Source organism: Coregonus clupeaformis, unplaced genomic scaffold (assembly GCF_020615455.1).
Source record: "Coregonus clupeaformis isolate EN_2021a unplaced genomic scaffold, ASM2061545v1 scaf1182, whole genome shotgun sequence".
NCBI lineage: Eukaryota > Metazoa > Chordata > Actinopteri > Salmoniformes > Salmonidae > Coregonus > Coregonus clupeaformis.
In genome coordinates, this window is record NW_025534636.1 from 1 (window position 1) to 19,265 (window position 19,265).

Here is a 19,265-nt window from a genome sequence, read left to right on the forward strand (position 1 = left end):
AGAACGATACGATCCGAAACGATTCAGTGACTTGAAATCGATTCAGTAACCTTTTAGCCAAAAAATTCAACCAGTGTGACTGAAATAAATACCTGGATACTGGACAGTGCAGGTGAAGTTTCCTAGATTCCTGTTTCTTGTAAGGACCGCAATGGTGGCTTGATAATTTCTCGCTCGTCGGCTTCTCCTCTGTCATCCGCCATGCTATGCTTTGTTGTCTTGGCGCTTTGCGCTGCTGCTGGCGCAATGACATCACGGATAGGCAGACTGAATCGAGTAATGTTTAAAGCCTTTATCATTAAAAGTGCTAAGAAAAAACATCCATATAAAGTCTGACGTGCTTAAATCCAATGGGTTATTTCCTAGTATCGATACAATCGATTTATTACATTTTAAAACGATGTTAGATCGATATATGTTGTCCAAAAGGCCAACTCGCGAGCACAGATCGATGTAGTTGGATCATAGGAATATAAATCGATACATCGATGTAGTAGATGGATCGTTACACCCCTAGTAAAAACACTCCAGTGCGCAAAATAGGGGCACTGGAAAATACAAGGCACACAGGGAATATTCCCGGCGATACAAAATACATGGAGCTCCACCGAGCTTCTCTCTCCTCCACAATAAACAATCACACACAAAGACAAGGGGGCAGAGGGAACACTTATACAGGTACTAATGAGGGGATATGAACCAGGTGTGTGTAATAAACAAGACAAAACAAATGGAATGATGAGATGAGGAGCGGCAGTGGCTAGAAGGCCGGTGACGACAAACGCCGAAGCCTGCCCGAACAAGGAGAGGGGCAGCCTCGGAGGAAGTCGTGACAGATACTGTATATTTTTGAAAGAATACTATATTTCCCTTGACAGAGTAATGCTGAATGTAAAAAATGGCTCAACTTACCCCACTCTCCCCTACACATGATGTAACATTTGTTTACGATTGACAGATAATGTTTAAATGCAAAACACTTTATTTTGTGATGGGGCCCTCAGCTCAGTTTGGGAACCTTAATCCAGGCTGGACAGCAGGAACTCAACCTGTATTTCTAGATTCCCCATCACCTCCCCCGAGAGCCTCTCTGGGCTTTCATAGATTGACTCATTGAGGTTGAAGATGGATTCTAGCCATGCCTTCATCTGGCCCTGTTGACAACAGACACATCATCAACTATTATAGAGAGAGAGAGAGAGAGAGAGAGAGAGAGAGAGAGAGAGAGAGAGAGAGAGAGAGAGAGAGAGAGAGAGAGAGAGAGAGAGAGAGAGAGAGAGAGAGAGAGAGAGAGAGAGAGAGAGAGAGAGAGAGAGAGAGAGAGAGAGAGAGAGAGAGAGAGAGAGAGAGAGAGAGAGAGAGAGAGAGAGAGAGAGAGAGAGAGAGAGAGAGAGAGAGAGAGAGAGAGAGAGAGAGAGAGAGAGAGAGAGAGAGAGAGAGAGAGAGAGAGAGAGAGAGAGAGAGAGAGAGAGAGAGAGAGAGAGAGAGAGAGAGAGAGAGAGAGAGAGAGAGAGAGAGAGAGAGAGAGAGAGAGAGAGAGAGAGAGAGAGAGAGAGAGAGAGAGAGAGAGAGAGAGAGAGAGAGAGAGAGAGAGAGAGAGAGAGAGAGAGAGAGAGAGAGAGAGAGAGAGAGAGAGAGAGAGAGAGAGAGAGAGAGAGAGAGAGAGAGAGAGAGAGAGAGAGAGAGAGAGAGAGAGAGAGAGAGAGAGAGAGAGAGAGAGAGAGAGAGAGAGAGAGAGAGAGAGAGAGAGAGAGAGAGAGAGAGAGAGAGAGAGAGAGAGAGAGAGAGAGAGAGAGAGAGAGAGAGAGAGAGAGAGAGAGAGAGAGAGAGAGAGAGAGAGAGAGAGAGAGAGAGAGAGAGAGAAATGTACCTTAACGAGGAGGTAGAAGTTCCCAGCAGCTTCTGTCCAGGCTCCTCCAGGAGGGTGAATCCTCATTATGACTTCCAGGAGCAGATAAAGGAAGCTACCAGGCTTCTGGAGAAGGAACAGGGGACATGACTGAGTGTCTACAGATCTGATATGACAACAGTGTGTATAGCATAGATAAACAACAGGATGTTCCATTCTTAGGGCCACTTACAGATATAGGAAGAAATGTCTTTCCTTCTAGAAGGATTAGTAGAACGAATTCATAAAAAACATCTGCGAAGTTGATGCGGTCGATCTGAAGTCAAACAAATAGGATAATTACATAATCTTCATTGACAAGCACTTTAGAAAGTCTCATTGAGTAGATGTTAGATGAGAAGACGGTGCCTGCAGCTAACGCTCAAGCTTGTATGTAGACCTACTCCTACGAGAGCCATCTCCTGCTCTAGTTGCTCCCTGTTTGCTGGCTCATTAATGAAGTTCACCAGTAGGTCGTAGGCCTGCTGAAACTGCCTCACATCCTCAAAACAAAACAATCATAAAATTCCTTAAAACTTAGATCATAAACTCAAAGATTCAGGTCTGTAATTCAAAGGGCCTCCGATTGTTTGGCTAGTATGACGTTGAAACTTTTCAACTAAACCCTATGAATCACTGTTGCCTAAAGGTAACCCACTGTGCAAGAACTGGTTGAATCAATGTTGTATCAATAAAAAATGTCAATGTGATGATGTTGAATCAAAGTGGGAAACTGATTGGATTTGAAAGAAGTCATCAACGTAAGGGAATTTCGTCTTTTAACCTAAATCCAATTACGTTAATTTTTGGGGGATTTCACATTGAATTCACATTAGTTGACAACTCAACCAAATGTAAATCAAAACGAGACGTTGAAATGACATCTGTGCCCAGTGGGAACTATATATCTGGTCTGATGAACGTTGCACAATTATGTAATTGGTTACCTGCTGGTTGAGCTCGGATAGTCCACTCAACACCATCCTCCCAGCGTGGGTGAGGTAATTGAGGGAGGTACTGTCTGAGGATGTCAGAGCCTGTGAGAACAAGACAGTACATTTACAAATAGTCCAGAAATGTTCATGAAGTGAAATACAAAAGGTGCTAAATTCACATTTTCTCACCTCCATAGCACGTCTGATACCGGCCAGCCTCAGAGAGAAGTTGGTTGTCCCTTGGTTTTCAAAGTAACGCCTGTAAATAGAAATGTTCAATAACAAATGTTCAACCTAAGAAGCTAAAACATCAGTGCCATGAAATTAAGAAATAATTTTATGTTAGCCTATATTATAACTGCAGGATTCAGAAAGACCATACCAATGTAGGATCTTAATTTGATCACTCTTTTGTTGCTGAGAATTTTCCTGCACGGCAGGAAATGCAAACTTGTAGCGTATTTGGAATTTTCAAGTTTGTAATTTCCACTTTGAAATTTTAGACTCGATTTGCCCTAACGAAAAATGTATCCTGTTGCTGCAGGATTATTTTCCTGCTGTAGCAAACTGTCTCAAATTAAGATCCTACATCTGTATAACTACAATATTGGGCAGATTATTTCAAAGCAAAGGTTTTTACTATAGATGAACACATGAAAGCGAACCCACCGCAACTGGGGCACATCTGCAGCATTATTTTGCTCCTCCACAAACTCCTCCTCAAACTCCTAAAACAGACATCACATTAACTTAAACTCTACTAAACTGCATTTCACCTGCAACATCAACTGAAGCAGACAAAACATTCAGTGACATCATAACAATACTTTCATCTTGACCTAACAACTTGACCCTTGACAGACAACACAAACCTATCGATACCAAAACAATGACACACACCTGTACACACAAGTACAAATGAAATAAGAATTATTGACTGTAGAAAGAGTTTTACCTGAGGAGTGCTGTCAGGGTCTGGTCCTGGTCCTGGGTGGAGTGGTAAGGTGGAGGGGGACTGGGAGGGGAATCGGAAGGGAAAGGGGGAGGCGGAGAATTCTGGGGGAACTGGTGAGAGGAGCCAGAGGACGGCTCATGAGGGGTGGTGATGATGTCAGAGGTGGAGAACTGATATGCCATCATCTCATCCCCCTCTCCTGGTACCCCTCCACTGTGGTGGAGATATCCACCTGCTGTTTAACACACAACATGTGACACTGTCAGCCCAACACTGAAAACCACCATATTGAAAACCCCTCAACCAAACACTGAAATAAATCATAACACAGAGAAACAACGGGGGTGTACCTGGGCATCCTCATAATAGGTGAACTCAGACCTCCTCTTGACAAGGCAGGACATGAGTCCATGGATCCTTCTACCAAGGAACTAAAAATGAGGCAAGAGATTAGAACGTGTAATTTCATTTTCTGTCAACATGTATTTATTCAAATAGGTAAATGGACATTTGCCACTTTACATTTTTTCTGTGAAAAATTGCCTGACTGTACCTTAATACCAGTCAGCTTCTTGTTGGTGAGGACCACCTGGACGAGACCCTTTAAAAGAGACAGAGAAACATTACATTTCATCCAGGAAATATAAGTAGACCTATAGCATGTGCGTCATTTGACACAAATCAGGTGCATTTGAGACGAAAGACCAGTTGAGAATCTCTCACCCATGGGTCCAGGATTTTTTCCTGGATGACTCTGCTCCACCACAGCTGCTTCTCCACTCCCCTCACAATGCACAGGTGATGCATGTCCTCTTCATTTTGCTATAAAGAAAAAACTCCTTCAGTCTCCAGACCTCTCTCTATATGTTAGCTGTAGATGTCTATAACATTTGGCAGGCGATTTCAGTTCTGAGTATAATCCCTGGCAGTGATATAGAGCCCACATGATGTTCGTACGACAAGTTTCCCCTAGGTTTCAATTAGGGACAGACATACAAAAGAAAACCCAGAGACAATTGGGAGTTCAAATACACAGGTGTGTTCATAAATGTTAAGAATATGTCTGAAGTACCTGCACTCGTCCATAATGGATATTCCAGTAATGGAAATGAAACGAACCCCAGTTCCCAACCAGCTGCAACTTCTCATAGGGAAAACCAGAGTCTTCCCTATTTGGCTGAAAAACAAAGACATCCCCTAATTATACAGATTGCTCTGTGATTAATAAGACACACAATTGTGGAGATAGAGGACATGGTAATGTGTACTATTACTAATCAGCTATGACTGTCTAATAATGTGATTGACTACCTGTGAATGGCTATCTGAAGGTGCTGACAGTTCGTCAAGCACTAGCCTCCCAGCTTCAGTGAGGTGAATGGTAGGCTCCTCAATAACCAATTTGGAAGTCTGTGAAAAAAAGGGAACAGGGTAAAGTAAATTCTCCCCTATAAGATCAGATGAGCTTTGGTTAATAATGTGTTTGGTTACCTGTGTGTTTAACACTGCAAGCTCTGTTACCAGCATTCTCCCAGCACGAGTGAGGTAGTAGACTGGTTTGGCCTTGGAGAAGACAGGCTATGAAGACAAGGGAATATGTTTTTTCATTATGTGGTTTTATAGAAAACTAGTGACTTGATGTTAATCTTTAATATCCTCTAAAGACCAGAGAGTATCAGAATGGATAGACTCACAAAGATAGGAACACACAAGGGTCCAGACCAAGGGATTAAAGCCAGACAGGACCGGTGCCCAACCTCCTCATCCACATACTAAGGAACAAGACAGGATTAAATTAAGAGTCAGTTTGAATTAAGAGTCAGTTTTAGCCTATAGGACTGACAGACTGGAATAGGGAGGATCGCAAGAGGAGGCCACTGCATGATAGATTCTAAGACAATTGGCAGTTGAAATACACATGTCTGTGTTCAAAGGTTAAGGAAACATCTGAGGTACCTGCCTATGAATGGTTACCTGTTCATTTTGAGAGGACAGTTCCTCCCATACCATCCTCCTAGCAGGAGTGAAACTGATGATAATGGGCTGCTCCATTGTGAAAATCTGAGAAAATGAGGGAACAGCTTTAAAGATATCAAAGTATTCTACTAGTGGATACTGAAGGTAATTATCCCTATTAGATCAGATGAGTAATGGTTAATAATCTGAATGGTTACCTGTGTGTTTAACATTGCCATCTCTCTCACCAGCATCCTCCCAGCGTGGGTAAGATAATACATTGGCTGCAGTTTGACAGGCTATAAAAAAAGGGAATATGTTTACAGAAATGTATTTCCTGAAGTTTCTTTTAGAAAAAGTTATGTTTATGTTTAAGCCCCCCTAAAGACCAGAGAGTATCAGAATGGATGGACTTACAGCGTTTGAAACCCACAGAGGTCCAGACCAAGGGATTAAAGCCAGACAGGGCTGCTGCCGAACCTCCTCATCCACGTACTAAGGAACAAGACAGGATCAATTTAAGAGTCAGTTTGAATGATAGACTGGTACTGTATAGGAGTAAAATATTGGCATAGGGAAGATTGCAAGAGGAGGCCACTGCAATGATAATAGTTGAAATACACAGGTCTGAGATATAAATGTTAAGAACATGTCTGAAGTACCTGCAGATGAATGGCTACCTCTTCAAGCTGAGAGGACAGTTCATCCAATACCATCATGCCAGCACGAGAGATGAAAATGTGCTGCTCAATCTTGCAAATCTGTAAGAAAATGAGGGAACAGTTTTAAGGGCATCAAAGTATCCCACTACCATTGTAGATACTGAAGGTAATCCTGCCAATTAGATAAAATGAGTTTTGTCCAATAATCTGCATGGTTACCTGTGTGTTTAACACTGCCAGCTCTCTCACCAGCATCCGTCCAGCATGGGTAAGGTAATAAGTTGGCTGCAGTGTTACAGACTATTACAAAAATAGGGAATATGTTTACAGAAATGTATTTTCATATTGTTCTACAGAAAGCATCATGTTTATGTTTAAGTTACATAAACCAGTCTAAAGACCAAAGAGTATCAGAATGGATGGACTTACAGAGCTGGGAACCCACAGAGGACAAGACCAAGGGATTAAAGCCAGACAGGTCCGCTGCCCAACCTCCTCATCCACATACTAAGGAACAAGACAGGATCAAATTAAAAGTCAGTTTGAATGATAGACAGGTAGCCTATAGGTCTGACAGACTGCTATAGGGAGGATCACAAGAGGAGGCTACTGCATGATAGATTCTGAGACACTACACAGGTCTGTGTTGAAAGGTTAAGGAAACATCTGAGGTACCTGCATATGAATGGCTACCTGTTCATTTTGAGAGGACAGTTCATTCCATACAATCCTCCTAGCAGGAGTGAAACAGATGAAAATGGGCTGCTCCACTGTTAATATCTGTGAGAAAATGAGGGAACGAACATCAAAGTATTTCACTACCGTAGTGGATACTGAAGGTAATCCTGCCTATTAGATCAGATGAGCTTTGTCCAATAATCTGCATGGTTACCTGCATGTTTAACACTGCCAGCTCTCTCACCAGCATCCTCCCAGCATGGGTAAGGTAATATGTTGGCTGCAGTTATAAAAAATAGGGAATATGTTTACAGAAATGTATTTCCATATTGTTCTTCAGAAAACGTCATGTTTATGTTTAAAGTACATAAACCAGTTTTAAGACCAGAGAGAAGACCAAAGAGTATCAGAATGGATGGACTTACAGAGCTGGGAACCCACAGAGGTCCAGACCAAGGGACTAAAGCCAGACAGGGCCGGTGCCCAACCTCCTCAACCACATACTATGGAAGAAAATCAGGATCAATTTATGAGTCAGTAAAATGACAGTTTGAATGACAGATTGTTATTGAACCAATCCTGCTAATGAAGCAGTATTGTTATAACCTGGGTGCCAGTCTGTTTCAGCTCTCTGTCCACTCCTTATGGGATTGTGATGCCAATATCATATTGCCACGATGGAATTGGCAAGAGAGCAGAAAGACTGGCACCCAAGCTATTGATAGGCCTGCAGCATTCTTACCTGAACAAGGACTGGGTCCTCCTGGTCCAGGGTGGGCTCATTATCTTTATGAAAAACAATAAAGGATTGTTTTCTCTAAGTTTAAGAAATACTAGCTACAAGACACCAGACATCTGTCCATGTAGTTAGGCTGATCATATATTTAATTGTGTTTTATATTGTATGACATCAAATGTATTTATGTGTCTGCATAATGTACCAACATGTTCAATTAAACCTAAAGCAACGGTTTGGTTTCAAAGGAGCAAGTTTGTTTGTTGTTGTTAATCTAGGGCTACACTGTAAAAAATGTCATCACCATGATTGCTACCTAAATGACACCCTATTCCCTATTTAGTGCACTACTTTTGACCAGCCCCTTTTAACCATAGAACTATGGGTCCTGGTCAAAATAAGAAATAGGGTATTGGGTGGCATTTGGGACTATTACTATTTAGACATTGTCAAATATGTAAACTTACCCTCCTCAACCGTGACAACACGGTCCACGCTCTCCACGGTGGCCAGTGCATCCTCACCGATACCGTAATATTTGCTATATGTGGTCCTCTGTAGCGCAGCTGGTAGAGCACGGCGCTTGTAACGCCAAGGTAGTGGGTTCGATCCCCGGGACCACCCATACACAAAAAAAATGTATGCACGCATGACTGTAAGTCGCTTTGGATAAAAGCGTCTGCTAAATGGCTTATTATTATTACAAAAGTCGACTGCCGAACCGGTCGCAAACAACAGGTCAGCTGCACACAGAATCGACCTCTCGCGGAGGAATCTCAGCGGGGTCGCTATCAACAAACGACTGAACATAGACCTACTCATTATCGCTCTACATACTGCAGTGATTTTGACTGAGTTCAAAACCATCTGACAATTCTTTCTTAGAATTACAGGGTTTTATAGGGACCATTAATACGTCAAAGTATTCCATAAGTCATGGTTGGCTATGTCACAATGGGATAAACATGTTTATCAAACTGATTAAAAACACTCAACAGTGACATCAATTAAATTGAATTTTGAGCATGATTTGGGAGTTTATACAATTGTAAACTATGAAACCATTGTTTAGAGAACAGTAGGAGTATAACCATTTAGAAAATACTGTATCTATGGCTCTGAGTAGGAGTAGAAGGGACAGCGTCACAATGCGCTCGCCATGGTTCTGAAAAAAGAACGTTGCTGCGTTCATCAGCTCTGTGATGTTCTAGGCGGAGACACTCACTGAACCACTCACTTTCACGTTCAAGGTGTCAAAGCGTTCAACCAACATGCATTGGACTAAAACATCATTCAAATAGTTACTAAAAAGCCTACAGATATGTTTTACATTATTATTTTAAATCTCCTGCATAAATCAGCTGAGATAGCCTACTCTTCTCATCTCTTCGCCCTCCTGCCCTGGTGGTTATATCTGAGCGTTTTGATAACTGATTGATAATTTGGATTATTCATATCCAAAGTGAAATGCTGATTGTGTCATATTTATAATGTAGGCCTAGTAGCCCACGTTTCATGACATAACCCTAATCCTAAAATATACTAAAATTGAAACCCTGGGCGAGCACACAAGCTCTGGCTGTACAGAAAATGGCAGACAATAGAAATCGAATGCGTATGTTACGGCTGGTTAGTGTTTTAATTACGAAGGACTCCCACAAATCTATTGTCTATCTAAAAAACTGTAGGCTGCATATTGGTGGTCAAAGTGGTCGAAACGGTGTAGTGATCCTCGCTAATACAGTGAGCCACATTACAATTCTGACCAAGTGGGTTAAATCTGTTGGAGCGATGCGTAGGGTGTGTGCCTTTCACGCATGTAACCTGGGTTCGCTTCCCCGCCCCTTGTTTGCTACACTATTTTAGGAAAGGGACATCTTCATGACCAACAATCTTACTCTAAAAACGTTTGTGAAAAAAGTTTGGTCAGTCTGTGAAAGTTAGAAAAGGTTGGTTAGTCTGTGAAAGTTAGAAACTTCCAGCAGGAATTGACAGTCATCAGTCAAGGTGGTTGGATTATATAGCTACAGTGGTGCTATGGTTCCAAAAGTGCTGGTGATAAAATTAACATTACTGGCATACACATTTCAAAACAAAAGCCTATGATCAGGTATGGAGTTTTGGAAATGTTGTTAAACCCAACAGTCTATACTCTATAGCACAAAATGTGATGTCCCCAATGATAAAATTGCATGTTACTCTAATTGTGAGATGTGTTACAGTTTACAATAGGCTACTTGGGTCTACTATACCTTCATCCTTTATTAAAGCATTCGGTTGCTAGCATTATCTCCACAAGCAAGGGTATCCTGGGGAAAGACAAATCTTCTCCTCCCAGTAGACTAACTGGATCAAAGCCAGTAGCCTCCAACATTACTGCTAGATAGCCATGTAAACACGAACCTCAGTGGCAGAGCTAAAGCTCATCTGAGATCTTGCATAGGCTGCTGTTTACCATAATCAGGATATTTTTTTACAAACCTTGGCGATACTTTCTTTGTTCTCGATTCGGAAGAAACTTGTCTCTTATGAACATCTGTGTGCAGTTGCAGGTGGAACTCCAAAAAACAGAGAATATTCAGAAAAATATTAAATCCACTTTTTGTATTGAGCGATAAATATCGCTTTCATATGTGTAGATCTTTCTTTTGGTCGCACTGTGGGAAGTGCTGTCATTAAGGCTACTTCTACAAGCGGCAGCAGCCGCTTCGCATAGAAACGACTAGTTACTGCAACGGTGTTGGGAAATGTGAGATGTGCACAGCTAAAATGCCGAGGACTGTGCAAAAGGTGGATTTAATAATTTTTTTGTCGAATTTTCTCTAGTTTTTGGAGTATGCTACCTGTAACTGCACACAGACATTCATAAGAGACACATTTCTTCCTAGGTTAGGGGTCTATAATTGTAAAATAAATGTGTTTGATTGAATAACTAGCCTAATCTAACTATCGTGGTCATACATCTGGACTCTTCATCATCATCATCAACACTTTGAATTACTAAGGAATATTCCTATAGCAACTGGTTGCTAGGGGAAACGAGACACTAGCATTATCCTCTTGTTGTGAGACTGAGAGGGAGGATTGGAGAAGTGCACGAGGAGGGGTGGGAAGCAGAGAAGACTGAGCATGGTTGAAATTCCGGAGCATGGTTGAAATTCCACCAAATGGATAAGAAGAGGCAGACAAAGTTTGACACATTTATGTTTTCAGTGGTTGACCGACACGAATGAACGAGTAAACCTTGTTTTAGCCTAGTGAAGTATCACAAATTAATACCTCAGTATTAATTATCCACTGCACGGAATCTCCATGAGGGCACAAGTCTGCATGACGATTTTCGCGTAAAGAGAGGCAGAGCGGGAGAGCTGACTTGTCGCCTGGCAGGTATGTTCTGCTATTTTGAATAAAGCTAGCCATACAGCTAATATAAGTTTTAGGCTATTATTAATTTCGTATAGCTAACTAAATAAATGAAGCTATCTAACAGCAATGCTGTTGTGGGCTTACACATGTAATAATTACAACCAGGAGCCTATAATGGAGGAAGTCAGCTTTTCAGTCAGTCCTATCATTTATATTGAAAATAGGTTATTATAACACAAGGTAAACACACATTTACAATAATTGTTAGGTCTATGTTATTAGCCAAACATTTACTGATACAAGCACAGAAACATTCATAGCCAGAGGCAACCTAGGCTACACTGCAATTAACACTATACTTATTATACACGCTATGTTCTACAGTGCTGATTCTAAGAACAGGGTTAATTCCCATAAAGTATTAGTATCTCTGTCTCTATCACATACATGCATGGCCAAGGAAGATAGGTTGCATAAACAGATACAAATATAGAGCGATAAGGCGCAAGGGGGACAGGGGAAGAGAATAAACAGTGAGAGGGAAAGAATTGGTGAGTACGCTCTGTCCTGCAAATGCCAGAGCACATCAGCGCCGGAGCTACATCTAGTTTGATGTAAGGAAGTAGCCTACTCGATTGCCTATCCAGGGGCCTTGTATGTGATCAGACCTGTTGAAGGTGGGGTTCGTGTGTGAATGTGAGTATGAAAGTGTGAGTATGTATAGCTGTAAGTATGAGAACGTATCAGTGTAAACTAGGGGTGTAACGATTCGTTTTAACAACGATTCGATTTGTATCACGATTCGTGGTTGTCGATACGATTCAAGGACGATATTGGTTCATTTAGAACGATACGATCCAAAACGATTCAGTGATTTGAAATCGATTCAGTAACCTTTTAGCCAAAAATTCAACCAGTGTGACTGAAATAAATACCTGGATACTGGACAGTGCAGGTGAAGTTTCCTAGATTCCTGTTTCTTGTAATGGAATCAGGTATCAATTAATTATGAATATAAATAAACAAGTAAACAACAATGAATGGCAAATGCATTCACATTTTATTTGAATAAAGTGCAAACAACACTTTAGGTTGAATTAACAGGAAGTTAAAATTGTCTGATCTCATTTTCAATATTCAATACATTTTCAATAAAAGTACAGTAAGTGCAACCAACATTTCAACAGTAGGTTTACCTGCTACTTCTGCTTTTGTTTTTCAACATAAAAAATATTACAATATTAATATAAAAAATAAAGTGCAACCAACATCTCTTCAGGTTGAATTAACAGTAGGTTTACCTGCTACTTCTGCTTTTGTTTTTCAACATAAAAATATTACAATATTAATATCAAAAATAAAGTGCAACCAACATCTCTTCAGGTTGAATAAAGAGTAGGTTTACCTGCTACTTCTGCTTTTGTTTTTCAACATTACAATACAAATACAGTATTAATATAAAAAATAAAGTGCAACCAACATCTCTTCAGGTTGAATTAACAGTAGGTTTACCTGCTACTTCTGCTTTTGTTTTTCAACATTACAATACAAATACAGTATTAATATCAAAAATAAAGTGCAACCAACATTTCTTCAGGTTGAATGAGCAGTGGATGAACCTGCTACTACTCTCATTTTAATAAACAAACAATATTCAACAAAAGATCAAGTGTAACCTACTAGGCTACTCTTCAATGACTACAGATTTTTTTTCAAAAATATCAACTGATCAACATGATCTGGCTGCAGAACACTTCTCTGTGCGTTCACTATGTCGCCAGCAGTACTAAAAACTCATTCTGCTGGCACACTGGTGCCTGGAATGCACAGGTACCGTTTAGCAAGGGTGGAAAGTACAGGTAGCTCTTTCTCCTGAGATCTCCACCACTTCATGGCATTTTCAGTCAAAGGCAACGCATCTTTTGCTCGGTACTTTAACACCTCTGCTCTGGCTGTCTCGCTTGTGGATTTTCTTTCTCTTTGGGTGAAGGAATCGCCAAACAGCGCATCTAAGGCTTTCTTCTTACAAGGAGGTGACTCATTTGGAGCTACAATATAATAAATATATTTCAAAATATAGTCATGTTTCTCATTAATACAAAACAACAACAATCTTTTATTGGTATCACATGAAACACACCTGTGGTCTCTTCATTGAATCCTGACAGCTTTGTGCTTGAGCTTCCCTCGTCTTCCTCCTGATTTCCCATTGCTTGCATCTATTGATGTAAGAATGTGTGAACTGTTCAAATTTCTGCTCTGTAATACTGCACACATAAATTTAGAGGAAGATAAAGAACAGATGAGATTTGAGAGAGGACAAATGAAAGGGGAGAAGAGAAAAGAGCAGAGGAAAGAGGAGAGAAGAGTTACCTGGTGGGACACTTCTGCCTCAAAAACCAGTTTTGTGTAGACCTGTTCTCTGTCCTCTTTTTCCAGGTAGGGCAGTTCTTTAAATCGCGGGTCCAACGCTGATGCTGTTTAAAGAACAAGAATATTGCATTCATTGCATTATTAAATTAAGTTGACCTGAAATTGCAAGTGATGACCACCTCCTCATACACAAAATAATCAGAAGATTAAACTTTAGTATGTTTAAAAGAAATGTGGCACAGTGATGATGTAAAGCCACCATGAACTAAGAATTGTATTGCAGATATCTTGTTTACTTTTCCATATGAAAAAACTACTCAAATTCAAACTTGAAAACGCAAAGGTGTGGCATTTTACAAATTAATACAGTCTAATAACCTAAAATATTAACCAAGTTGATTTTAATTAAGACTCCAAATTAATTACCTATGTTGAGAGCATCTTGGGTGCCTCTGTAGCGTGTGGAGAGGTCACTGGCCATCACCCTCTTAATCTCTGCAACCAGGGTTGAGTCGTCTTCGCATGGCTGTAGGTGTTTCAGCAGTTTTGCTTGAAGAGGAGCGATTACAGAGAGAGTTGGCTGGTCTTCTTCACACATCACAGTGGTTGCCATTTTGACAGGACCCATCAACTGAACAATGTCATCCATGTTGGCAATATCACTCTCACTCAGCGTGCCTACATCTGTGACCCCCTTTCGTAGATCCTTGGACATCAGAGTTGCCATTATAGCTGGCTGTTGTTCCAAAAAACGTTCAAGTATTTCGAATGAACTGTTCCATCTGGTGATTATGTCTTGGATCAGTTTATGTTTTGGTAAATCCATCAGAGTTTGTTTTTCCTGTAGGGCGTGACATGCAATCGTGCTGCGGTGAAAATATCCAACCATTTTTCGCACTTTCCCCAACAACCTGGAAGCACGGTCCACCCCCAAACCCTTCTGCGAGGTAAGGTTGAGTGTATGTGCGAAGCAGGTAATGTGTGGACTGAACTGGGCTTCTGCACCGGCCACAATCATATTCCTGGCGTTATCTGTGACGATGGCAGGATTCTTGTCGTAGATTTTCCACTCCATGCAGGCTTCACGCAGTAACGCGCCAATATTTTTACCAGTATGGGCTTCATTTAAAACTCTGGTTAGCAGAACAAAGGTCTTCATTTTCCACTCCGGATCAATGTGATGAGAGGTAATTGTCACATACCCTTGATTTGAGCATGACGTCCAGCCATCTGTCGTTATCGCTACTCGTTCAGCTTGAGAAAGCGACAGCTTCACATCATTCTTAGTACTTTCGTACAATGCAGGAATAACCTTTTCTGAGAAGTGTGGTCGGCTTGGTATTGTGTACCTTGGCTCCAATGTTTGAATCATTTCACGGAATCCCGGATTTTCAACCACACTGTAGGGTCGCATGTCTTTGCAGATAAACTTGGCAATTGTTGCTGTGATGTTTTTCGCCCGAGCTGAGTTTTGGCCTAGTCTCTGACTAAACATGCAGGCGAGACCTGAGGCTTCTGTAGAGTTGACTTTACCTTTCGCTGCTGTAGCAGCGGGAACGCTGCAAGAGGTGCCTGGACGGTCGGTGTTGTGTGAAATCCCATGGCGCCTTAGTAGGTGGTTGGAGAGATTTGTCGGGTTGCCGTTGTACTTTACTTGACCTTTACATATCCTACAAACAGCGAGCGACTTATTTAGAACATCTCCGTCTTTGCAAAAGCCAAAGTGTTTCCATACACTGGACCGCAATGGTGGCTTGATAATTTCTCGCTCGTCGGCTTCTCCTCTGTAGTCCGCCATGCTATGTTTGGTTGTCTTTGCGCCTTTGCGCTGCTGTTGGCGCGATGATGTCACGGATAGGCAGACTGAATCGAGTAATGTTTAAAGCCTTTATCATTAAAAGTGCTAAGAAAAAACATCCATATAAAGTCTGACGTGCTTAAATCCAATGGGTTATTTCCTAGTATCGATACAATCGATTTATTACATTTTAAAACGATGTTAGATCGATATATGTTGTCCAAAAGGCCAACTCGCCGAGCACAGATCGATGTAGTTGGATCATAGGAATATAAATCGATACATCGATGTAGTAGATGGATCGTTACACCCCTACTAAACAATAAAGAAAACAATTAAGAAAAACCATTGAATGAGTAGGTGTGTCCAAACTTTTGACTGTTAGTGTATCTTATCTATGCTTTGATTATGCCCTGTGGTATGGGGTGGTGACAGATATTAGGGGCGAAGTGCAAAAAAAGTTTTGCTGTAGCCTTTTTTTTCATCCAGTCACAAAAAGTACCCAATTGTCATACTTCAGTAAAAGTAAAGATACCTTCATAGAAAATGACTCAAGTAAAAGTGAAAGTCACCCAGTACAGGTGTGGCTGTTCTGCTGCAGTCCACAAGTTTCCACTGAGCTGTCCATTGTCCTGCTTCTGGGGACAGCATTGCTGTCCATGGCACATCATATTTCAAGGACTCCAGAGCCCATTTCATCGCCAAACACTCTTTTTCCACTGTTGCATATTTGGTTTCACGGTGAATCAACTCACGGCTAATGTACAGCAATGGATGTTCCTCTCTATTAACTTCCTGCGAGAGTACAACTCCAATTTCAGTGTCCGATGCATCTGTCTATACAATCAGAGACTCTGAGAAATCCAGCGAATACAACACAGCGGCAGTGCATGAGGCCATTTTCAGTTTTTGAAATGCCTCTTTAGCCGCAGGGTTCCACTGTACCATGGCAGGTTGGGCATTCCGGGTCAGGTCACACAGGGGTCCTAAAATGATTGCATAATCCTGGATGAAACGTCTGTAATAACCGGTTATTCCCAGGAAAGCACGTACCTGTTTCTTATTTACTGGTCGAAGCCAATTCTGGATCGCAGCGACCTTCTTCTCTTGTGGCTTGATCAACCCTCGCCCTATGGAATAGCCCAGATACTTTTCTTCACTTACCTCCAGCGTGCATTTCTTTGGGTTGGCCATTAGTCCTGCTTGCCGAAGGGCGTCGATGACCGCTGTTAATCGGATTAGGTGCTCCTCCCAAGTGTGGCTGTGGATTATCATATCGTCCAGATATGCTGCAGCATAGGATGGATGAGGGCGCAGAATGCGGTCCATCAGCCTTTAGAACGTGGCAGGGGCTCCATGAAGACCAAAGGGCAGTTGCACATATTGGAACAGGCCGTCTGGAGTAGAGAATGCAGTCTTCTCACGAGCTGCAGTGGTCAGAGGAACCTGCCAATACCCCTTGGTTAGGTCAAGTTTACTGATAAACCATGCATCTCAGTCTCTCTATCATCTAATCTATTTTCGGCATGAGATAAGCATCAAATTCCGAAATGGCATTCAACTTATGGAAGTCATTACAGAATGGACTATCTGGTTTCGACACCAGGACTATTGGGCTGGACCACGCACTGTGTGATTCTTCAATGACTTCCAGCTCCAACATCTTCCTCACTTTTTCTTTTATTGCCGCTCCCTTCGCCTCTGGTGCCCGATAAGGTTTTTGATGGACCCGTATCCCCGGAGGCGTGATGATGTAATGTTGGATGTGATGGGTGTGTCCTGGTAAGGAAGAAAACACATCTTTATTTTTCATAATCATCTCATGTAACTCCTGGGTCTGGGAAGGCGAAACATCTCCGACGGCAGTGTCTTCCAGCAGGTTCTCTGAAGAAGAGGAAGTGGCCGAAAATACTGAAGTCTGTATGTTTGTTCCCCCTACAGTGCTTCTTGACTTACCCAAATTTTTAACAGGTTAACATGATACACCGGTTCTGGCTTCCTTCTCCCTGGCTGACGGATGAGGTAGTTCACGGGCCCCATTTTCTGCAACACCTCATACAGACCCCGCCATGTGGCCAGGAATTTACATTCCGTCGTGGGTACTAACACCATAACCCGATCCCCTGGGGTGAACTCTCGGGGTTGAGCGGGATGATTATACATTTACATTTACGTCATTTAGCAGACACTCTTATCCAGAGCTACTTACAAATTGGTGCATTCACCTTATGATAGCCAGTGGGACAACCACTTTACAATATTTATATATATATATATTTTTTTGTTTGTTTGTTTGTTTTTTGTTTTTGTTTTTTTCTCTTTGGGGTGGGGTAAGGGGAGGTAGAATGATTACTTTATCCTATCCCAGGTATTCCTTAAAGAGGTGTGGTTTCAAGTGTCTCCGGAAGGTGGTGAGTGACTCCGCTGTCCTGGCGTCGTGAGGGAGCTTGTTCCACCATTGGGGTGCCAGAGCAGCGAACAGTTTTGACTGGGCTGAGCGGGAACTGTGCTTCCGCAGAGATAGGGGGGCCAGCAGGCCAGAGGTGGATGAACGCAATGCCCTCGTTTGGGTGTAGGGACTGATCAGAGCCTGAAGGTACGGAGGTGCTGTTCCCTTCACAGCTCCGTAGGCAAGCACCATGGTCTTGTAGCAGATGCGAGCTTCAACTGGAAGCCAGTGGAGTGTGTGGAGGAGCGGGGTGATGTGAGAGAACTTGGGAAGGTTGAACACCAGACGGGCTGCAGCGTTCTGGATGAGTTGTAGGGGTTTAATGGCACAGGCAGGGAGCCCAGCCAACAGCGAGTTGCAGTAATCCAGACGGGAGATGACAAGTGCCTGGATTAGGACCTGTGCCGCTTCCTGTGTAAGGCAGGGTCGTACTCTGCGAATGTTGTAGAGCACGAACCTACAGGATCGGGTCACCGCCTTGATGTTAGCGGAGAATGACAGGGTGTTGTCCAGGGTCACACCAAGGCTCTTTGCACTCTGGGAGGAGGACACAAATGAGTTGTCAACCATAATGGCGAGATCATGGAATGGGCAGTACTTCCCCGGGAGGAAGAGCAGCTCCGTCTTGCCGAGGTTCAGCTTGAGGTGGTGATCCGTCATCCACACTGATATGTCTGCCAGACATGCAGAGATGCGATTCGCCACCTGGTTATCAGAAGGGGGAAAGGAGAAGATTAATTGTGTGTTGTCTGCGTAGGAGAGGCCATGTGAGGATATGACAGAGCCAAGTGACTTGGTGTATAGCGAGAATAGGAGAGGGCCTAGAACTGAGCCCTGGGGGATACCAGTGGTGAGAGCACGTGGTGCGGAGACAGATTCTCGCCACGCCACCTGGTAGAAGCGACCTGTCAGGTAGGACGCAATCCAAGAGTGAGCCGCTCCGGAGATGCCCAACTCGGAGAGGGTGGAGAGGAGGATCTGATGGTTCACAGTATCAAAGGCAGCAGATAGGTCTAGAAGGACGAGAGCAGAGGAGAGAGAGTTAGCTTTAGCAGTGCGGAGAGCCTCCGTGACACAGAGAAGAGCAGTCTCAGTTGAATGACCAGTCTTGAAACCTGACTGGTTTGGATCAAGAAGGTCATTCTGAGAGAGATAGCAAGAGAGTTGGCTAAAGATGGCATGCTCAAGAGTTTTGGAGAGAAAAGAAAAAAGGGATACTGGTCTGTAGTTGTTGACATCGGAGGGATCGAGTGTAGGTTTTTTGAGAAGGGGTGCAACTCTCGCTCTCTTGAAAACGGAAGGGACATAGCCAGCGGTCAAGGATGAGTTGAGGAGCGAGGTGAGGTAAGGGAGAAGGTCTCCGGAAATGGTCTGGAGAAGAGAGGAGGGGATAGGGTCAACCGGGAAGGTTGTTGGGCGGCCGGCCGTCACAAGTCGCAAGATTTCATCTGGAGAGAGAGGGGAGAAAG

At 42.6% G+C, this 19,265-nt stretch overlaps 3 protein-coding genes and 3 long non-coding RNA genes across 7 annotated transcripts; all 6 read right to left on the reverse strand.

Moving 5' to 3' along the window:
- Positions 1-964: 964 nt before the first annotated feature.
- On the reverse strand, positions 965-1,966 carry LOC121552328. Its single transcript, XR_006659365.1, has 2 exons — positions 1,871-1,966; positions 965-1,154 (listed from the first exon to the last, which is right to left on the reverse strand). It is a non-coding gene; the product is annotated as an uncharacterized LOC121552328 (long non-coding RNA).
- On the reverse strand, positions 1,965-3,791 carry LOC121552118 (mitoguardin 1-like). The gene is made up of 7 exons (XM_041864855.2): positions 3,779-3,791; positions 3,493-3,551; positions 3,013-3,082; positions 2,836-2,925; positions 2,293-2,391; positions 2,078-2,165; positions 1,965-1,975 (listed from the first exon to the last, which is right to left on the reverse strand). The coding sequence occupies exons 3-7, from the start codon at positions 3,016-3,018 to the stop codon at positions 1,965-1,967; spliced, it is 294 nt and encodes a 97-aa protein (XP_041720789.2). The 5' UTR covers positions 3,019-3,082; positions 3,493-3,551; positions 3,779-3,791.
- A 168-nt stretch (positions 3,792-3,959) lies between these two features.
- Positions 3,960-6,183, reverse strand: LOC121552117. The gene is made up of 11 exons (XM_041864854.1): positions 6,152-6,183; positions 5,953-6,033; positions 5,753-5,839; positions 5,473-5,550; positions 5,270-5,356; positions 5,090-5,188; positions 4,851-4,955; positions 4,502-4,600; positions 4,332-4,379; positions 4,129-4,209; positions 3,960-4,013 (listed from the first exon to the last, which is right to left on the reverse strand). The coding sequence occupies exons 2-11, from the start codon at positions 6,013-6,015 to the stop codon at positions 3,960-3,962; spliced, it is 801 nt and encodes a 266-aa protein (XP_041720788.1). The 5' UTR covers positions 6,016-6,033; positions 6,152-6,183.
- Positions 6,184-6,187: 4 nt separating this feature from the next.
- Positions 6,188-6,659, reverse strand: LOC123486373. The gene is made up of 3 exons (XR_006659366.1): positions 6,616-6,659; positions 6,397-6,495; positions 6,188-6,229 (listed from the first exon to the last, which is right to left on the reverse strand). It is a non-coding gene; the product is annotated as an uncharacterized LOC123486373 (long non-coding RNA).
- A 626-nt stretch (positions 6,660-7,285) lies between these two features.
- Positions 7,286-8,366, reverse strand: LOC123486374. Its single transcript, XR_006659367.1, has 4 exons — positions 8,278-8,366; positions 7,817-7,860; positions 7,500-7,577; positions 7,286-7,354 (listed from the first exon to the last, which is right to left on the reverse strand). It is a non-coding gene; the product is annotated as an uncharacterized LOC123486374 (long non-coding RNA).
- A 4,590-nt stretch (positions 8,367-12,956) lies between these two features.
- LOC121552666 (E3 SUMO-protein ligase ZBED1-like) lies at positions 12,957-14,303 on the reverse strand. 2 transcript variants are annotated; one of them, XM_041865664.1, is made up of 4 exons: positions 13,976-14,303; positions 13,550-13,653; positions 13,317-13,395; positions 12,957-13,224 (listed from the first exon to the last, which is right to left on the reverse strand). In XM_041865664.1, the coding sequence occupies exons 1-4, from the start codon at positions 14,274-14,276 to the stop codon at positions 12,971-12,973; spliced, it is 738 nt and encodes a 245-aa protein (XP_041721598.1). In that variant the 5' UTR covers positions 14,277-14,303; the 3' UTR covers positions 12,957-12,970. The 2 variants fall into 2 exon arrangements, with proteins under 2 accessions (XP_041721598.1, XP_041721599.1); XM_041865665.2 differs by lacking the exon at positions 13,317-13,395.
- Between the last annotated feature and the right edge of the window lie 4,962 nt (positions 14,304-19,265).

Excerpts from the sequence above, each read along its gene's own strand:
- LOC121552118 (XM_041864855.2), bottom strand. Across the intron at positions 2,392-2,835 it reads TATCCGAGCTCAACCAGCAG|GATGTGAGGCAGTTTCAGCA; the intron begins GTAACCAATTAC and ends TTTTGTTTTGAG. Across the intron at positions 2,166-2,292 it reads AGGAGATGGCTCTCGTAGGA|ATCGACCGCATCAACTTCGC; the intron begins GTAGGTCTACAT and ends GTTTGACTTCAG.
- LOC121552117 (XM_041864854.1), bottom strand. The coding sequence starts at position 6,015 with ATGTATTATCTTACCCACGCTGGGAGGATGCTGGTGAGAGAGATGGCA. Across the intron at positions 5,357-5,472 it reads CCTTGTGTGTTCCTATCTTT|CCTGTCTTCTCCAAGGCCAA; the intron begins GTGAGTCTATCC and ends TTGTCTTCATAG. Across the intron at positions 4,210-4,331 it reads AGAAGCTGACTGGTATTAAG|TTCCTTGGTAGAAGGATCCA; the intron begins GTACAGTCAGGC and ends CCTCATTTTTAG.
- LOC121552666 (XM_041865664.1), bottom strand. The coding sequence starts at position 14,276 with ATGGCAACTCTGATGTCCAAGGATCTACGAAAGGGGGTCACAGATGTA. Across the intron at positions 13,654-13,975 it reads CCAAGATGCTCTCAACATAG|CATCAGCGTTGGACCCGCGA; the intron begins GTAATTAATTTG and ends TTCTTTAAACAG. Across the intron at positions 13,225-13,316 it reads ATTCAATGAAGAGACCACAG|CTCCAAATGAGTCACCTCCT; the intron begins GTGTGTTTCATG and ends ATTATATTGTAG.